Raw genomic sequence first — 17,742 nt, 5'->3', positions numbered from 1 at the left:
ATGTTTAGTTTGTATAGTACTTTGAAAAAGGCCTTAGGGTGTAGATGGGGATGGATCGAAGTAGGAAGAGGTACCTGGGCAGCACATCCATTTTGATCGTCTGGACTCTCTCCGCGAGGGAGAGTGGGAGTGTGTTCCATCTTTGCAGGTCCTTTTTTACTTTGTCTGTCAGACTGGTGAGGTTCCATTTGTGGATCCCTTTCCAGTCATGGGTTATTTGGATCCCCAGGTAGCGGAATTTGTGTAGGGCTTGTTTAAACAGCAGTCCCGTTGGTGCTGCCCCCCCTACTTGTGGGTGTACCGGAAAGATCTCGCTTTTGCTCATGTTGAGTTTGTAGCCCGAGAAGGCGGCAAACGCTTTCAGGAGCGCGATGATTCTGTCCATGCTGCTCTGTGGATCCGAAATGTAGAGGAGCAGGTCACCTGCATAGAGAGAGACTCTGTGCTCTCTGCCGCTCCTTTGGATCCCCCTCCAGCTTTTTGCTGCTCTGAGAGCAATTGCTAATGGTTCGATTGCTAGTGCGAACAGCAGCGGGGACAGTGGGCACCCTTGTCTGGTGCCCCTGTGCAGCTGGAAGTATCGGGAGTTGGTGTTGTTGGTCCGTACGCTCGCCATGGGAGCGTTGTATAAGAGTTTTACCAAGGAGGTGAACCCTGTGTCGTGTTATTCACCCTGAGGTAACACGGACTGCAACACCATGCAGATAAACAATAAAGCATACACCAACCGTAAGCGTTGGTTCAAATAAATTTATTGAACTTCAGTAACGAAGCACACAGCTGCTGTGGGTTGACTCTCTACTACTCTAAGTAAACTAACTCTAACTATTTAGACCAGCCTAGCTCTGATCCATGTGTAGAAGATGTTGAATGATTTGTACACCCTGACTGTCACTACAGTTGTCACCAGTGGAAAGAGGCGGAGTGCTGATGCCTCGTGTATTTTATAGTTGGAAGCCCTCCTCTGGTGTTCTGTCTGGTGATTGGTTGTGTTCTGTTCTGTATGTTGATTGGCTCACCTGGGTGTCTGTCACTGCCTGCTTTTACTTCATGGTGTGCATGGGTGCATATTATGACACCCTGTTCCATGCCCGAACCACTCCAGTACCTCTATGAGGTATTTCCATTCGACCCTGTCGAAGGCCTTTTCTGCGTCTAGGGAGACGATCACCACTGGTGTTCTCTCCCCGGAGGGGGTCATTATCACGTTCAGCAGGCGCCTGATGTTCGAGGTTAGCTGCCTACCTTTGACAAAACCCGTCTGGTCCTCTGCGACCACCTATGGTACGCAGTCTTCTAGCCTTTTGGCTAGGATTTTGGCCAGTATTTTGGCATCTGCGTTCAGCAGTGAGATGGGTCTGTATGACCCACATACCAATGAGTCTTTATCTTTCTTCGGTATCAGCGAGATTGAGGCCTGTGCTAGCGTGGGCGGCAGTGTGCCCCTCGCTAGTGAGTCTGTGAACACCTCCCGCAGGTGCGGGGCCAGTGCTGTCACAAATTCTTTGTAGAAGTCCGCCGGTAACCCGTCTGGTCCCGGCACCTTCCCGCCTGCATGGAGCTAATGCTGTCCATGATCTCTCCCAGTGCTAGTGCTGCTTCCAGACCCCGTTTTCTGCCCTCCCCCACGACTGTAATGTCCAATCCATCAAGGAACCGTTTCATCCCAGACTCCCCCATTGGGGGCTCTGAGGTGTACAGCCCTTGGTAGAAGGCCTTGAAGGTTTTGTTAATCTTTTCCGGTTCTGTTTCTAATGTGCCTCTGGTATCCTTGATTTGTGCAATTTCTCTGGTGGCTGCCTGCTTTCTCAGCTGGTGTGCCAACAGGCGGCTGGCTTTGTCTCCATGTTTGTATAGGGTCCCACGTGCCTGGCGCACTGCTTTCCTGGTGGAGAGCAGATCAAAGTTCTTTTGTAGCTCTTCCCTCTTTGCCAGGAGCTCTACGGTCGGGGCCTCGGAGTATTTATGGTCTACCTCCATGTGGTAGTCTGTGTAGAGGTATTACGGTACCTGGTAATGCTGGAACACCATTGGTAGATATTGTATGTTTCTTATTGGTCAAGCAGTATGGTAGCTCCGCCCTGTAAGGCGGGGTATAAGAGCCCGTGCCGCCCCAGCAGCCTTCATTCTGTACCTGAGCTGCTGGGGGATACATCTAGCTTACCGTGGGCAGCACGGTAGCATTGTGGATAGCACAATTGCTTCACAGCTCCAGGGTCCCAGGTTCGATTCCGGCTTGGGTCACTGTCTGTGCGGAGTCTGCACATCCTCCCCGTGTGTGCGTGGGTTTCCTCCGGGTGCTCCGGTTTCCTCCCGCAGTCCAAAGATGTGTAGGTTAGGTGGATTGGCCATGCTAAATTGCCCATAGTGTCCAAAATTGCCCTTAGTGTTGGGTGGGGTTACTGGGTTATGGGGATAGGGTGGAGGTGTTGACCTTGGGTACGGTGCTCTTTCCAAGAGCCGGTGCAGACTTGATGCGCCGAATGGCCTCCTTCTGCACTGTAAATTCTATGATAATCTATGATTAAAACCTTCAGTTGGACTACAACCTCGCTTTAGTGGTCATTGATCGTGCATCAATTTAATAAGCTAGATTTAAAAGGATGGAGCTCCGAATCAAGCCGGAGTGTCTGCAACTCAGCCCCCACGCGGCGAACTCAGCGGCAACCTTCAAGCACTGTCTGGTGTGTTTTAAAGGATATTTCAGAATGGTCGAAAACACACCCACGGGAGAACAGAAAATGCAAGTCCTGCACTTGAGGGTGAGCCCGGAAATTTACACCCTCATCAAGGACGCGGAAGACTTCGATGCAGCAATAGAGCTGCTAAAAGGACATTATATTCGCCCGGTAAACCAAGTCTACGACCGGCATCTGCGAGCAACGAGGCGAAAAATCCCTGGGGAATCGCTGGAAGAATTCTACCGTGCGCTCCTGGTGTTTGGGAGAAACTGCAGCTGCCCGCAAGTTTCGGCGAGCGAACACACAGAACTCTTGATCTGGGACGCTTTCGTGGCAGGTATGCTGTCCTCCCAAATCCGCCAGCGATTCTGGAAAAAGACACCCTAGGCCTCAAGGAGGCACGGGCCCTTGCAAGCTCCCTGAATGTGACCTCCAGAAACGCCCGCGCTTACGTTCCCGACCGCGCGGCAGCCCCCTGGGCAGCGTGGAACCCCTCTGCAGCCGAACCCGAGACATCCCCCATCCCCCCACAAGCTTGTGCTGCAAGGTGGCCTGGCAACCCCGTGGGGCCCCGCTGCTACTTTTGTGGGCAGGCCATGCACCCCCGGCAGCGCTGCCCGGCCCGCGCATCCACCTGCAAAGGATGCGGTAAAAAGGGCCACTTCGTGGTGGTATGCCAGGCCCATGCGGTCGCCGCAGTCTCCGGCGGCGAATGCGGACCGCCACCACAAACCTCTCCACGGTCCCCGTGCAGCTGTGGGGCACCGCCATCTTCCTACTCCAGGGCCACGTGTGGCCCCCGGGCGCCGCCATCTTGTCCCGCGGACGCCACCATCTTGTCCCGCGGACGCCACGTTCGATGGATGGGCGCCGCCATTTTAGGCACCCCCAGCCATGTGCGACTAATGGGAGCCGCCATCTTGGATGGACTCCCAGGACCCCAGCTCAGCTGACCGCACACCGCCCGAAGAGAACACTCAACTGCTGAGATTAGCCTCGGTGACCCTCGATCAGTCCCGGCCTCGAACACTCTCAACTGCTACAACAACAGTACTAATCAACGGGCACTGGACGTCCTGCTTAATTGACTCTGGTAGCACGGAGAGCTTCATACACCCCGACATGGTACGGCGCTGTTCTCTCCTCGTCCACCCCATTAATCAAAAATTCTCTCTGGCCTCCGGTTCCCACTGAGCAGAGATAAAGGGGTTTTGTGTAGCAAACCTCACAGTCCAGGGAAGGGAGTTTAAAAATTAACGGCTCTACATCCTACCCCACCTCTACGCGGCCACACTCCTAGGTTTAGAATTCGAGTGTAATCTCCAAAGTCTAACTTTCAAATTCGGCGGCCCTATACCCCCCCTCACTGTCTGCTGCCTCGCGACCCTCAAGGTCGATCCGCCTTCCCTGTTTGCGAACCTCACCCCGGATTGCAAACCCGTCGCCACCAGGAGCAGACGGTACAGTGCCCAGGACCGGATCTTCATCAGGTCAGAGGTCCAAAGGCTACTAACGGAAGGGGTCATTGAAGCTAGCAACAGTCCCTGGAGAGCTCAAGCAGTGGTGGTAAAGACTGGGAAGAAGCATAAGATGGTCATTGACTACAGTCAGACCATCAACAGGTTTACGCAGCTGGACGCGTACCCTCTCCCCCGCATATCCGACCTGGTAAACAGGATCGCGCATTACAAGGTCTTCTCCACGGTGGATCTTAAGTCCGCCTACCACCAGCTCCCCATCCTCACTAGTGACTGCAGATACTCTATCTTCGAGGCAGATGGTCGGCTCTATCACTTCTTAAGGGTTCCCTTCGGTGTCACCAACGGGGTTTCGGTCTTCCAGTGCGAGATGGACTGAATGGTTGACCGGTCCGGTTTACGGGCAACATTTCCGTATCTCGATAATGTCACCATCTGCGGCCATGACCAGCAGGACCACGACACCAACCTCCGAAAATTCCTCCAGACCGCAAAGATCCTTAACCTTACATATAACAAGGATAAATGTGTGTTTAGCACCGACCACCTAGCCATCCTCGGCTACGTAGTGCGAAATGGAGTTATAGGCCCTGACCCTGAACGCATGCGCCCCCTTATGGAGTTCCCCCTCCCTCACTGCTCCAAGGCCCTGAAGTGCTGCCGAGGGTTTTTCTCTTACTATGCCCAGTGGGTCCCCAACTATGCGGACGAGGCCCGTCCCCTGATCCAATCCACAGCTTTTCCCCTGTCGATAGAGGCCCGCCAGGCCTTCAGCCGCATCAAAGCAGACATTGCAAAAGCCACGATGCACGCCATCGACGAGTCCCCTTCCAGGTCGAGAGCGACGCGTCTGACATAGCTCTGGCGGCCACCCTCAACCAAGTGGGCAGACCCGTGGCCTTCTTCTCATGTACCCTCCATGCTTCCGAAATCCGCCACTCCTCAGTTGAAAAGGAGGCCCAGGCCATAGTAGAAGCTGTGCGACATTGGAGGCATTACCTAGCCGGCAGGAGATTCACTCTCCTCACCGACCAACGGCCGTTGCTTTCACGTTTGATAATGCACAGCGGGGCAAGATAAAAAACGATAAGATCTTGCGGTGGAAGATCGAACTCTCCACCTACAACTACGGGATCTTGTATCGTCCCGGGAAGTTAAACGAGCCTCCTGATGCCCTGTCCCGCGGCACATGTGCCAACGCACAAGTGGACCACCTCCGAGTCCTCCACGAGGACCTCTGCCACCCGGGGGTCACTCGCTTTTTCCACTTTATCAAGACCCGCAATCTGCCCTACTCCATCGAGGAGGTCAGGACAGCCACCAGGGACTGCCAAATCTGCGCGGAGTGCAAACCGCACTTCTACCTGCCAGAGAAAGCGCACCTGATAAAGGCTTCCCGTCCCTTTGAACGCCTCAGCATGGACTTCAAAGGCCCCCTTCCCTCCACCGACCGCAACACATACTTCCTGAACGTGATTGACGAGTACTCCCGGTTCCCATTCGCCATCCCCTGCCCCGACATGATCGCAACCACCGTCATCAAGGCCCTCCATAGCATCTTTGCACTGTTCGGGTTCCCCGCTTACATACATAGTGATAAGGGGTCCTCCTTTATGAGCGACGAACTGCGTCAATTCCTGCTCAGCAAGGGAATCGCCTCGAGCAGGACGACAAGTTACAACCCCCGGGGTAACGGACAGATATAGAGGGAGAACGGAACGGTCTGGAAGACCGTTCTACTGGCCCTACGGTCCAGGAATCTCCCAGTCTCCCGCTGGCAGGAAGTCCTCCCGGCTGCCCTCCACTCCATCCGCTCACTGCTTTGTACCACAACCAACCAAACACCTCACGAACGTCTCCTGGTCTTCCCCAGAAAGTCCTCCTCTGGGACCTTGCTCCCGACCTGGCTGGCAGCTCCCGGACCCATCCTGCTCCGAAAACACGTGCGGGCGCACAAGTCGGACCCGTTGGTCAAGAGGGTCCATCTTTTCCACGCTAACCCCCATTTGGCGTACCCCGACGGCCGACAAGATTCGGTCTCCCTACGAGACCTGGCGCCCGCCGGAGCCCCACGTACGCCCCAGTCACCAGTCCCACCCTCCCTCCCACCGGTGCACCTTACAGGAGGATCGGTCCTTCCGCCGGCCCCGACTAGGCCCCCCCACCCACCGCAGACGCTCCCTTCTCAGGTCAACCGTTTTCCCCACCAGCACCGTCTAGGGATGTCGAAGCTGCCACGGAGATCGAGGCCACGCCCCCGGAGTCACAGACGTCTGAGCCTCCACCGGAGTCACCACTGAAGCTTTGACGATCACAGAGGACGACCAGGGCCCCCGGTCGACTGATTGCGTCATTTTAACGTGTGTAGCTAATTATGAATCATAAATTGTAAATAGTAAATAGAATTGTAAATAGTTGCAAAACGCTGTACGGAGGTATTAAGGTACCTCCATAACTATAATTTCTACCACATTACCATGTTGTAATATCAGGCCACCACCCCCGCTGGACTATTTTTTAACAGGGGGTGAATGTGGTAATCCGTGTAGAGGTATTACGGTACCTGGTAATGCTGGAACACCATTGGTAGATATTGTATGTTTCCTATTGGTCAAGCTGTGTGGTAGCTCCGCCCTGCAAGATGGGGTTTAAGAGCCCGTGCCGCCCTAGCAGCCTTCATTCTGTACCTGAGCTGCTGGGGGAAACATCTAGCTAATTGAAGCCTTCAGTTGGACTCCAACCTTGCTTTAGTGGTCATTGATCGTGCATCACTCCAGTATGGAGTCGACTAGCTGCTGCCCAGCCGCCCTTTCCGCCCCATCTCTTTGAGCTTTGAAAGCGATAATTTCCCCTCTTACTACGGCCTTTAGCACTTCCCAGAATGTGGAGGGTGAGACCTCCATGTTTTGGTTGTTCTCCGTGTACTCTGCTATGGCCTGTGATATCTTTTTGTTGAAGACCTTGTCTGCTAGTACGGCAATGTCCAACCGCCATTTGGGGCATTGGGCCCTGCCCGTCTCCAGCCTCACGTCCATGTAGCGTGGAGCGTGGTCGGATATCACAATTGCTGAGTATTCCACTTTGTCTATCCCTGGAAGCACCGTTTTCTCCACCACAAAGAAGTCAATTCTGGTGTATACGTTGTGCATTGGGGATAAGAAAGAGAACTCCTTCTCCCCTGGGTGACTGAACCTCCAGGGGTCCACCGCTCCCATCTGTTCCATAAAGTGACCGAGTTCCCTTGCCATGCTTGACGTTTTCCACGTTTTGGAGCTTGATCTGTCAGTCGTTGGGTCCTGAACACAGTTGAAGTCCCCCTCCATGATTAGTCGGTGCGTCGCTGTGTCAGGGATTTCTGCCAAAGTCTTTTTGATGAAGCTCGTGTCGTCCCAGTTGGGCGCGTACACTTTAACTAGTACTACCAGTGCCCCATCCAGGACCCTGCTGACCATGATGTACCTTCCCCCTGGGTCCGTAACCGTCTTCATCGCCCTAAACATCGTCTTCTTGCTGATCAGTATTGCCACCCCCCTGGCCCTCGTCCCATAGCAGGAACGGTAGGTCTGCCCCACCCAGCTCTTTCTTACCCACAGTCGGTCCTGCTCTCTCAGGCGTGTCTCTTGGAAGAAGGCTATGTCGGCCTTCATATTTCTTAGGTGGGTGAGGACTCTGGATCTTTTCACTAGGCCATTGAGTCCCCTTATGTTCCAGGTGACTATCCTGGTGGGGGGCTTCTGCCCCCCGCTCCTGTGGGATTAACCATACTTACCTGGTGGTCGCGCCCCTGCCCTCCGGGGTTTCCCTTTGTTAGGGGGCCGTCCAGGATGGCCGCTGTTACTGCTCTCTCCATGCGGTCGGGTCCCTGCGCTCCAGGACTTCCCTTTGTCCAGGGGGCACCTGACATGGCCGCCCACCGTGTGGCCGCCACGCGGGTAGTCCCCTGCACTCTTGGAGTCTCCCTTTGCCCAGAGGCCGTACTGGTTGGATGCTTACGGCGATTCCTTGTTACGAGCCTTTGGTTGTGGCACTTTGTAGCCCTATTGCTATTCCCTTTCTAGCCTTGTTTGTTCTTCCTTCCCTGTGACCCCCCCCCCCCTCCCCGCCGGTCCCTCCCTTTCCCCCCCTTTTTCTCCCCTCTCCCGTATAGCTCTCCTTTGTCCCTCTTTCCCCTGCTCCTATCCCCGTTTGCTCTCTCGTCTCTGTTGAGTGGTCCATTCCCCCCTGCCTGGCGCGTCCCCCCTGTTGGTGGCGCGCTGTGGCCCTGCTTTGTTGCATGCCTCCGCCGCTAGCTTTCCTGCTCATGCGGGGGTCCCCCTCACGGGGAGTTACTGTTTCGCTTCTCCCTCGCCTGACCTCTCCGGTTTTCTGCCCGCTCTTCCCCCATCCTACCCTGCACTCCTCTCGCTTGCTCTCCCTTCTCCGCTACTCTCGTTCCCTCGTGCTGGGGCCTGGTCTCCCACATGAAGCGGTCTCTCAGGTTGTGGTTTGCTTTTTGTTCAGGGTGCGCTTGCCGTGGCGGGGGGGTGGGGGGTGGATGGGCTGGCCTGGCATTGCCTCACCCCCCTCCGTTGGCGCGCTGTTGCCCCTTGCCAGGGGCCAATTATTTCTACCCTTGCTGTCGGCTTTCCAGCCCGTGTTCCTCGACAAACCTGTTTGCTTCGGCGGGGGCTGTGAAGTCGTACTCTCTTGGTATGTGACCCAGAGTTTCGCTGGGTACAGCATACCAAATGTTTGTCGTTCTTGTGAAGAGCTGCTTTCGCTCTATTGAATTTGGCCCGTCTCCTGGCTAGGTCTGCCCCAATGTCCTCGGAGACTCTAATGAAGTGTCCTTCCCATTTGCAGGTTCTGTTTTGCCTGGCCCAGCGCAGGATTGTTTCCCTGTCCGGGTACCGGTGCAGTTTAGCTATAACTGCCCTCGGATAATCCCCTGCCCTGGGCTTCGAGCACAGCGACCAGTGTGCTCTGTCCATTTCTGGTGGGTTGTGGAAGTTTTCCTCCCCACTAAGTTACCCAGCATCTCAGCCACGTATGCAGTGGGGTTTCTACCCTCAGCCCCCTCTGGAAGGCCCACTATCCTTCACATTTTAACTTCTCAAGCGGTTTTCCTGATCGTCCACTCTGCCCTTCAAGCTCCCCTGCGTTGTGACCAGTCTCTCCACCTCCTTCTCCAGGGCCGTGATCCGGTCGCTCTTGTCAGTCGCGGCTTTTTCCAGCCCCATAATGGTCGCCTCTTGGGCTTCCAGTCTCTCCTCTGCTCTGCCCAGGGCGAGCTGCACCTCTACCAGGGCCTTGACCTATTGCTGCCTGCACCGCGGCCTTCATGTCTGCCCTAGCTGCTGCCTTGTTTTCCTGCTGATGTTCCCTCAGCGCCTCAGCAAAGGCTGCCTTCCAGTTCCAGTTCCCTCCTGGTCCAAGGGGAAAAAGTTCCTGTCTGCCCAGTTCTTTTTGTTGCGGCGGGCCTTCCGTTCCACCGCTTCATTTGCCGGTTACCCCGTCTGAGTGGGCTCGCCCATGGTCCCTTTTGTTTCTGGCGACCTATCTCCCTCTGCTTTGGCTACCTTCTGGCACTTTTTTTTTCTTTCCCTTTTTTTTCTCCCCCCACTTTCCCTTTTCTTTTCTCCCCCTTTTCTTTCCCCCTTCCCTTCTCTCCTTTAACACTTCTTTTCCCCCCTCTTAAACCACTTTTTCCAACAAAAAAAATTTTTTAAACTTTTTTTTTAAAAAGGGGAAATAATTTTTTTTTTCTCTTCACAAGTTTCCTCTTCAAAAAGTTTTTTGGGAAGTTCTTTTGTTTTTTCCTCTCACTCACCCACACGCCGGGTCAGGAGGGTCGAGATAGAGAGAGGCTTCTGGCTGGGCTGGGTGTCCTCCTTTGTTCCGCCGTCTGCCTTGTGGTCGCCACCGGGGGGGGGGGGGGGGGGGGGGGGGGGGGGTAGGGGTCGGTCCCCGCCTCTGGCTCGGTACCCGCATTTTCTCCTGCCATGCGTGGAGGGAGGGGGGGGCAGTCCGGCCGGTTTGACCGTTTTTTTGTTTTTTTGTCTCTCCCCCGGGAACGGGACGCGACTGTCGGAGCTCCGTTGCCCGTGACCGCACTCCTACCTCGTGATCTGAGAAGTCACTTATAAGTAAAGTTAACAGATTACTTGTTTAGCTGTGTAGAAACATTTGGTGAGAGAGATCCTTTCATGAGCAGAACCAGTACACTTCTGCTACACCTAGCAGCATTTGGCAAAACTGCTGTTCAACTGGGCAGCATGGTAGCATTGTGGTTAGCACAATTGCTTCACAGCTCCAGGGTCCCCGGTTCGATTCCCGGCTTGGATCACTGTCTGTGCGGAGTTTGCACATCCTCCCCGTGTGTGCGTGGGTTTCCTCCGGGTGCTCCGGTTTCCTCCCACAGTCCAAAGATGTGCGGGTTAGGTGGATTGGCCATGATAAATTGCCCTTAGTGTCCAAAATTGCCCTTAGTATTGGGTGGGGTTGCTGGGTTGTGGGGATAGGGTGGAGGTGTTGACCTTGGGTAGGGTGCTCTTTCCAAGAGCCGGTGCAGACTCGATGGGCCGAATGGCCTCCTTCTGCACTGTAAATTCTATGAAAGCTATGAACTCAAAGTCCTTCTGTCTTGTCAGACTCAGATCCCATGGCAAACTGCAAAACTACAGACAGACCTGGCTCCTCCCATTACTTACATCATCTGTGTCCCACTAAGATGTCACATGACCTGTTTCGCTAGCATTAAATACAGCCCCTCATAAATTATCTACTCTCCAGCCATCATAACAATATCCCATTAGCTTTTTATCTGTAACCAAGTAAGTGGTTGGAATCTATCATGACCCCGACTTTTATGACTCCTTAATTACAACATTAGCAGACACACAGTCTGGATAGCTTAACCTAGGTTCTTCAATAATATTACTGCAACAAATATATACCTTAATCCAGGCATTTAATAACATCACTGCCACAAAGATAAAATATAAAATAATTTCTACATTCATCACAAACAGACCTTTGTGCGTCACGATGGTGAGTAGTGGCTGTGATTTTGCAGCCACTTTCATTTGTAAACACTCCTCTGAAAGATCAATTTTACTGAATTTCTGGCCCCAGAAAGTCCAGCAAGCAAGTCTTCAATCAGCGGCAGTGGATAGTGATCTGCGCAGAATATGAGGTCAATAGTGGTATTAAAATCCCCACATATTCTCACTGATCCATCGCATTTCAGTGGAGGAGGTTTTGGCATTACCCAACCATTTGTAGCGACTGGTTCAATGGCTCCCGTTTGGACTAGTCTTTCTAGTTCTTCTTCATCTTTTAATCTGATGGCGTATGGCATGGTTCTAGCTTTGATACATTTGGGTGTACTGTTTGGCTTGTACTTTAGTTGCCCTTCAACTCTGGTCTAGTGAATCTACAAACACCTTCTTATACATCCCCAGAAGTTGTTGTAGGGTGCTCTCTGAGTCCATGAGCTGATTTACTGCTCCCCAGTTGAGATTAACCATTGCCAGCTGGTTTCCAGGATACACCCAGCTGGAGCAACTGCTGCTTCCGGACGTGGGAGGGGCGGGACGATTTGGGGATATATACAAGTGGCTAGGAGAGCAGGGAGGCGAATGGGTGGTGAAGATCAAGGATAAATGGGAAGGGGATTTCGGAGGGGAGGTCAATTGGGGAGTATGGAGTGAGGCATTGCGAAGGGTAAGCAGGACCTCCTCTTGTGCAAGGATGAGCCTGATACAGTTTAAGGTGGTGCACAGGGTGCATATGACTCGGGCGAGAATGAGTGAGTTCTTCCGGGGGTAGCAGATGAATGTGAGAGGTGTGTGCAGGGGCCAGCGAATCACGCGCACATGTTTTGGGGTTGGGAAAAATTGGGAAGATTATGGGCGGGTGTGTTCACAGTCTTAGCCAGGGTAGTGGGGTAGGTGGTGGACCCGGACACTTTGGTGGCGATATTTGGGATTTCAGAGAAGCCAGAGCTCATAGAGAGGTGAAGGCCACGACGTCGGCCGTCCTCCTCTTCGATTGCACGGCGGCAAATTTTACTCGAGTGGTGGTTGGCATCGCCACCAGGGGTAGTGGCATGGTTGGGTGACCTGTATGATTTCCTGCAGTTGGAGAAGATAAAGTATGAGTTCAGGGGCTCTGCAGAGAGGTTTGAGAAAACGTGGGGGATGTTTGTGAAGAGCTGTTCGTCGCGAGGGGCGGAGAGTGGGAGAGGGAGAAAAAGGGGAAGAAAGGTTGTACAGATTGTATAGTTGGTTGCTGGGAAGTATGTTTCCCGGGTGTTTATTTGTTGTAACCTGTTTTGATACATGTTTGCAATAAAATTAATTTACAAAAATGCCATTTGGCAGCCATGCTCTATCAAATAAAGCAGGAAAATGACCACATACAGCGTGAAGAGGCAACCCTGCTGCTTATCCATTTACTTCTACTTTTACCATAATGTATCCTTTTAATGGTACAACCTCTTCTGTGTATATCCTTAGGATCACATTTGCTGATGTTAAAGGCAGGTGCTTCAACTTTTGATTATAAATTGTCTCAGGTATTAATGATACAGCTGCATCCGTATCCACTTCCAACTTAATTTGCTGACCATCAAGTTTTGGAAATGCACAGAAATGTTGCTGATCCCCCCCTGGCACCAACAAGACGCCTAGTTTCAGTTCCTGAAGTTGCTGGGGTACGTCGTCTTCTGAGTGGCCTCGGATTTTTCCCTATTTCTCCCTATTACTCCGTCCAGGTCTTCCATGATTTTAAATATCTTTATGAAAACTCTTCTTAACCTTTTCTTCACCGAGGAAAACTGTGGGCCGGGATTCTCCATTCTGGGGACTTAGTCCCCCACGCCGGCTGGGAAACCGGCGCCAACCACTCCGGCGTCAACAGCCCCCGAAAGTGCAGAATTCTCCGCATTTTCGTGGGCTAGGTGGAGGGGTTGGCGCTGCTCCAGCCGGCGCCAAAGGGCCGGCGCGAGTTCACGCATGCGCAGAATGGCCGGCGTGATTCCGTGTATGCGCAGACCGGCCGGCGTATTTTTGCACATGCGCGGGGGGTTCTCTTCTCCGCGCCGGCCCCTGGGCAGTATGGCGGAGCCCTGCAGGAGCCCGGCGCAGAAGAAATAAGTGCCCCCACGGAACAAGCCCGCCCGCTCATTGGTGGGCCCCAATCGCAGGCCAGGCCACCGTGGGCCCCCCCCACTCGGGATCGCATCCCCCCGCGCCCCATCCCGAGGGCCCCCGCGTGGCGGGAATCCCGCCCCCGCCAGAAAAACGCCGCCGCCGTCGGGACGACGGGGTAAGATTCGCCCCTCCCCCGGGGATTCTCCAACCCGGCGGGGAGTGGTGTCTGGCCACTTTAAGAGATGATTGGGTCACCCTAGCAAGCGCTGGCTTTTCATAGAATCATAGAATTTACAGTGCAGAAGGAGGCCATTCAGCCCATCGAGATTGCACCAGCTGTTGCCTCAGGATGCTGACTGGCAGCCACGAAGCTACATGGCTCTGTAAGATAGTGTGTTGTAACTAAACGTTAATTGTTTCATGCCTAGCTGGTGAGTTAAAGTTATTACAAAAACAGCCCCAACTTCTCCAATCTATCTCCATAACTGAAGTTCCACATCCCTGGAACTATTGTCATGAATCTTTTCTGCACCCTCTCCAAAGCCACGCCGCTCTGACGCCAGGCCGCTGATTGTCGGGCGACCAGAGAATAGGCGCCAGTTGCGCCTGCGTGGTCGCCGCCGCGCCATTCGGGGGCCGTTGAAAGCAGCCCCCGCGCCGATTCCCCGCGCTCGACGGGCCGAGTGCCCGCCGAGTCCCGCTGGTGTGGTTTACGTATGGTCCCACCCGGCGGGATCTCGGAGTTCTGACCGCGGGGGCCATCCTGGTGGGCCGGCACGGAGATGGGAACCAATGCGCATGCATGGACCCGCGCCGGCCGTGGCGCACATGCATGGACCCGCGCCGGCCGTGGCGCACATGCGTGGACCTGCACCGGCCGTGGCGCACATGCATGGACCCGCGCCGGCCGTGTTGGGCCGGCTTTCGGTGCCGGAGCAGCGCACAGCACTCCGGCGCCATACTAGCCCCCAAGGAAGGGGAGAATGACTGGGCCTGGAGGCTCGATGGTGCCGGCCTCGCTCGCCCTGATTTTGACGCCGGCATCAACACGTGGCCAGGATTTCGGAGATCCCAGCCATTGTCCTTCTAAGTTCGATCAAAACGAATGACTTCACACTTTTCAAAATTAAATTCCATCTGCCACCTGTCCACGCATTCCACTGACCTATTTATATCCTTTTGAAGTTCTACACTATCCTCCTCAAGGTTCACAATCTTTCCGAGTTTTGTATCATCCTCAGATGTTGAAATTGTGCCCTGTGCACTCAGATCTAGGTCATTACTCCATATCAGGAAGAACAAAAGTCTCAGCCCTGACCCCTGGATGACTCCATTACAAACTTTCCTCCGGCCCATAAATCATCCATTAACTGGCACTCACTGGTTCATGTCACTCAGCCAATTTCATATCCATCTTTCCACTGTCCCTTTTATACCTTCAGCTATAACTTTGCGCACATGTCTGCTGTGCGGCACTTTGATAAATGACTTTTGGAAATCTATGTACACCACATCAACACCATTACCCTCATCAACCCACTCTTTATCTCAGCAAAAATCTCCAGCAAGTTCGCTAAATATGGCTTAATAAATCCGTGCTGGCTTTCTTTAATGAACCCGCATTTGCCCAAATGACCATAAAAGTTGTTCTGATTAATCATTTTTAGAAGTTTCCCCACCGCTGAGGTTAAACTGACTGGCCTGTAGTTACTGGGCTTATCTTTACACCGCCCCATGGCGCCACTCCTGCAGCGAAAGAAAACTGAAAGATTATGGCCAGTACCTCTGCAACTCCACTCTCACTTTACTCAGTATCCTTGGATGCCACCCATCCAGTCTTGGCGCCTTATCAACTCGAAGCGTGAGCAGTTTATCCAATACCTCCTCCTGATCAATTTTTAAACTTCCAAGTGTTTGGATGACCTCCTCCTTCACCGTGACCCAACAGGAAAGAGGGGTCCCGCGCCAAGTTGGCGCAGAGCTCCTTTGGCAACTTGGAGCCCATCCTTCCCAGCATGGATGGGCTGACCAACTTGGAGATCCACCCATTATGCAGCATTTGATGCCTGATATTGTAGCATAGGAAGCAGCGACCTACAATCTGAGTGCTGCAGTAGAAGCTCAAACATTTATCATGTTGTCAGCTTGGTGTCATGTGAACTCAGACTGCCTCCAGCATTTTAGTGGTTTACAATGTGCAAAGAGGTTTGGAGGGTACTTCAGCAATCCAGTAATCTGTCCCCCAGTGAATTCTTAGGATTACTGAAGTGCTGCAGCAGGAATGTGGCAGTGGCACCGTGGACCATGAATCTGCTAATCTCTCTCAGAAGGACAGCATTCATTTCCTCCACCCTGCCACTCCACAATTGTCTTTGTTAGCCTGTTAGCCACCCAGGCCTGACTGCTGCCACAAATGCCGAGATGGCAAAGGGAAAGGACAGGCTTTATAGGGACTGAGCTTCTCGAGATTGTCCTCCACAAACATCTGCAGCCCCCACCACTGAAAGTCAGCAGCCTCCCACCAGCGATGCTGCGGTCGGGCGAGTATGGGACCAGCTAGGTTCTCTCTCCCTCTTCTTCATCCTTTTCCTCTTCCTGATCCTCCTGTTCCTTGGCTGCCAGGTGGCCAGGGCGTCTCATGATGGGAAGGATATGCAACGCACAACAGTGCATCAACATATCTTGACATTCCCTATGCCGAATATGGCAGGGCTCCTCCAGAATGGCTCAGGCAGCAGAAGCATTGCTTCAGCATGCCAATGAACTGCATTTTGTCTGCCAACATGGTATTCATCATATGCATGCTGTTCACTTGTGCATGGGTTGCGTAACCTAATCATCAGCATATCGTCAGCGGATAGACGTTGTCACCTGGTAGTCACCCTTTGACTTGCAGTGGTGGCTCAAATGCAGCTGATTGCCACAGAATGGGGGCATCATGACAGCTGCCAGCATACAGGGCATTGACCTGCATGGCCATTGCCTTTGGTCACATAGCAGCAAGAGGTGACTCTTGACACTATTACTGTGTGTACACATGAGCTACAATGTTCCACGCAATTCATCCCATAAGTGTCCATGTGCCCCACGGACACCATTTTGGAGCTCTAAGGGGACTGAGAACATTAAGAAAAGGGTGCTTAGAAGCCCATTTTCCTTGTTCACTATTTTTAAATTTCAATGCAACTTAAAATATTCAAACAGTGAGGTACTGGTGGAGTTGTAGCACCAATAGTGTCTTGTTCTAATAACATGTACAGTTGTGTTAATGTGTGACAACATGGTTCCGTATTGCAATTCTCCACACACCAAGTTCCCAATCTCCTCTCGGTTAAAGGAGATGTCAGGTAGAAGGTTGTTTTACCCACTTTGACCAAAAGGGAAAACTCCCTGAACCACTTACCTCTGGTCACTTTCATCCAACAGCGAACAAGCTACAACCTCTCAACATGTCACTGGGGCTGGTTATACTTCAGACCACAGGGCAGAAAACAATGTAAATCTGAAGAATGGCATTAGCAGGTTCTTGAGATCAAGCTGCCTAATTGTCATCTGTGAGAAAACAATCTGCAGCTAAAGGAAAAACTACAGTTACAGCTAAAGGGGCAGAATTAACAGGATTCCTAGAATAAAAGAAGTAATGGCTCCTACCCCCAAACTCAGACAGAGTGTTGAAAATACTTTCCTTTGTCGAGTGGCTGATGACTGCATTTTACATAAATAAATATCTGCACAACTTTAATATAATAAACCATAAAGTTCAACGAGCTGATTAAAAAATTAATGTCAATTAATATTGTGTCCATATTTTGTTACTTTAATAAATTCAAGTCCAAAAGACCAAACAAATGATTTTGCAGGACAAGTGAGAAAGAATCATACAGTCTGAAAATAACGTGTTGAGGCCCAAAAATATCACCTTGCACTTTAATAATTATCAGTTCAATGTTTTAAATGTCAGTCTGACCTGATTCCACATCTGCACAATATACAGCCATTTGTTCCATAGTTTCCAACTGCTCCCATTAGAGTTTGCGTATTCCAGACAGAATCTTCATTTCAATAGCAGCATTTCAGCCATCACTCTAAACATACTCATTTTGGATATTATCCCTCTGTCAGAGACCAACCCAACCATGTGACAGGAAGCAGAGATACCACACAATTTCCTTAAACGAAGAGGCAACTGCTGCACAAAACTGATAAAATGTACTGCAAGCTGAGAGGAAACCGCAGAACAAAAGGTTATGATTAAACCATATATCTACCATACGCATTTGACTCAATGTGTTATCATATCACACCAATGAATTTAAAATATTTCAGACACATTTGACATTTTCACAATGTAGGATACAGAGCAACAAGTTACATTTATATCGCAACTTTAATATAGTAAAATGTTTCAAGACGGAATCTTATGGAGATGCAGTCAATCATAAAAATGGT

The 17,742-nt window shown here is 52.1% G+C and overlaps 1 protein-coding gene across 1 annotated transcript in view; it reads right to left on the bottom strand.

Moving 5' to 3' along the window:
• Positions 1–17,395, bottom strand: part of LOC140395583 (transmembrane channel-like protein 7) — a 67,391-nt gene extending 49,996 nt beyond the window's left edge. The window contains 1 exon segment of the mRNA XM_072483543.1: positions 17,261–17,395. Within this exon segment, the coding sequence (XP_072339644.1) occupies positions 17,261–17,300 (40 nt within the window). The 5' untranslated portion in view covers positions 17,301–17,395.
• Positions 17,396–17,742: the final 347 nt, after the last annotated feature.

This window comes from Scyliorhinus torazame, chromosome 18 (assembly GCF_047496885.1).
Source record: "Scyliorhinus torazame isolate Kashiwa2021f chromosome 18, sScyTor2.1, whole genome shotgun sequence".
Classification (NCBI taxonomy): domain Eukaryota; kingdom Metazoa; phylum Chordata; class Chondrichthyes; order Carcharhiniformes; family Scyliorhinidae; genus Scyliorhinus; species Scyliorhinus torazame.
The sequence above is the reverse complement of the archived record's forward strand: the minus strand, read 5'-3'. Positions and strand labels throughout refer to the sequence as shown.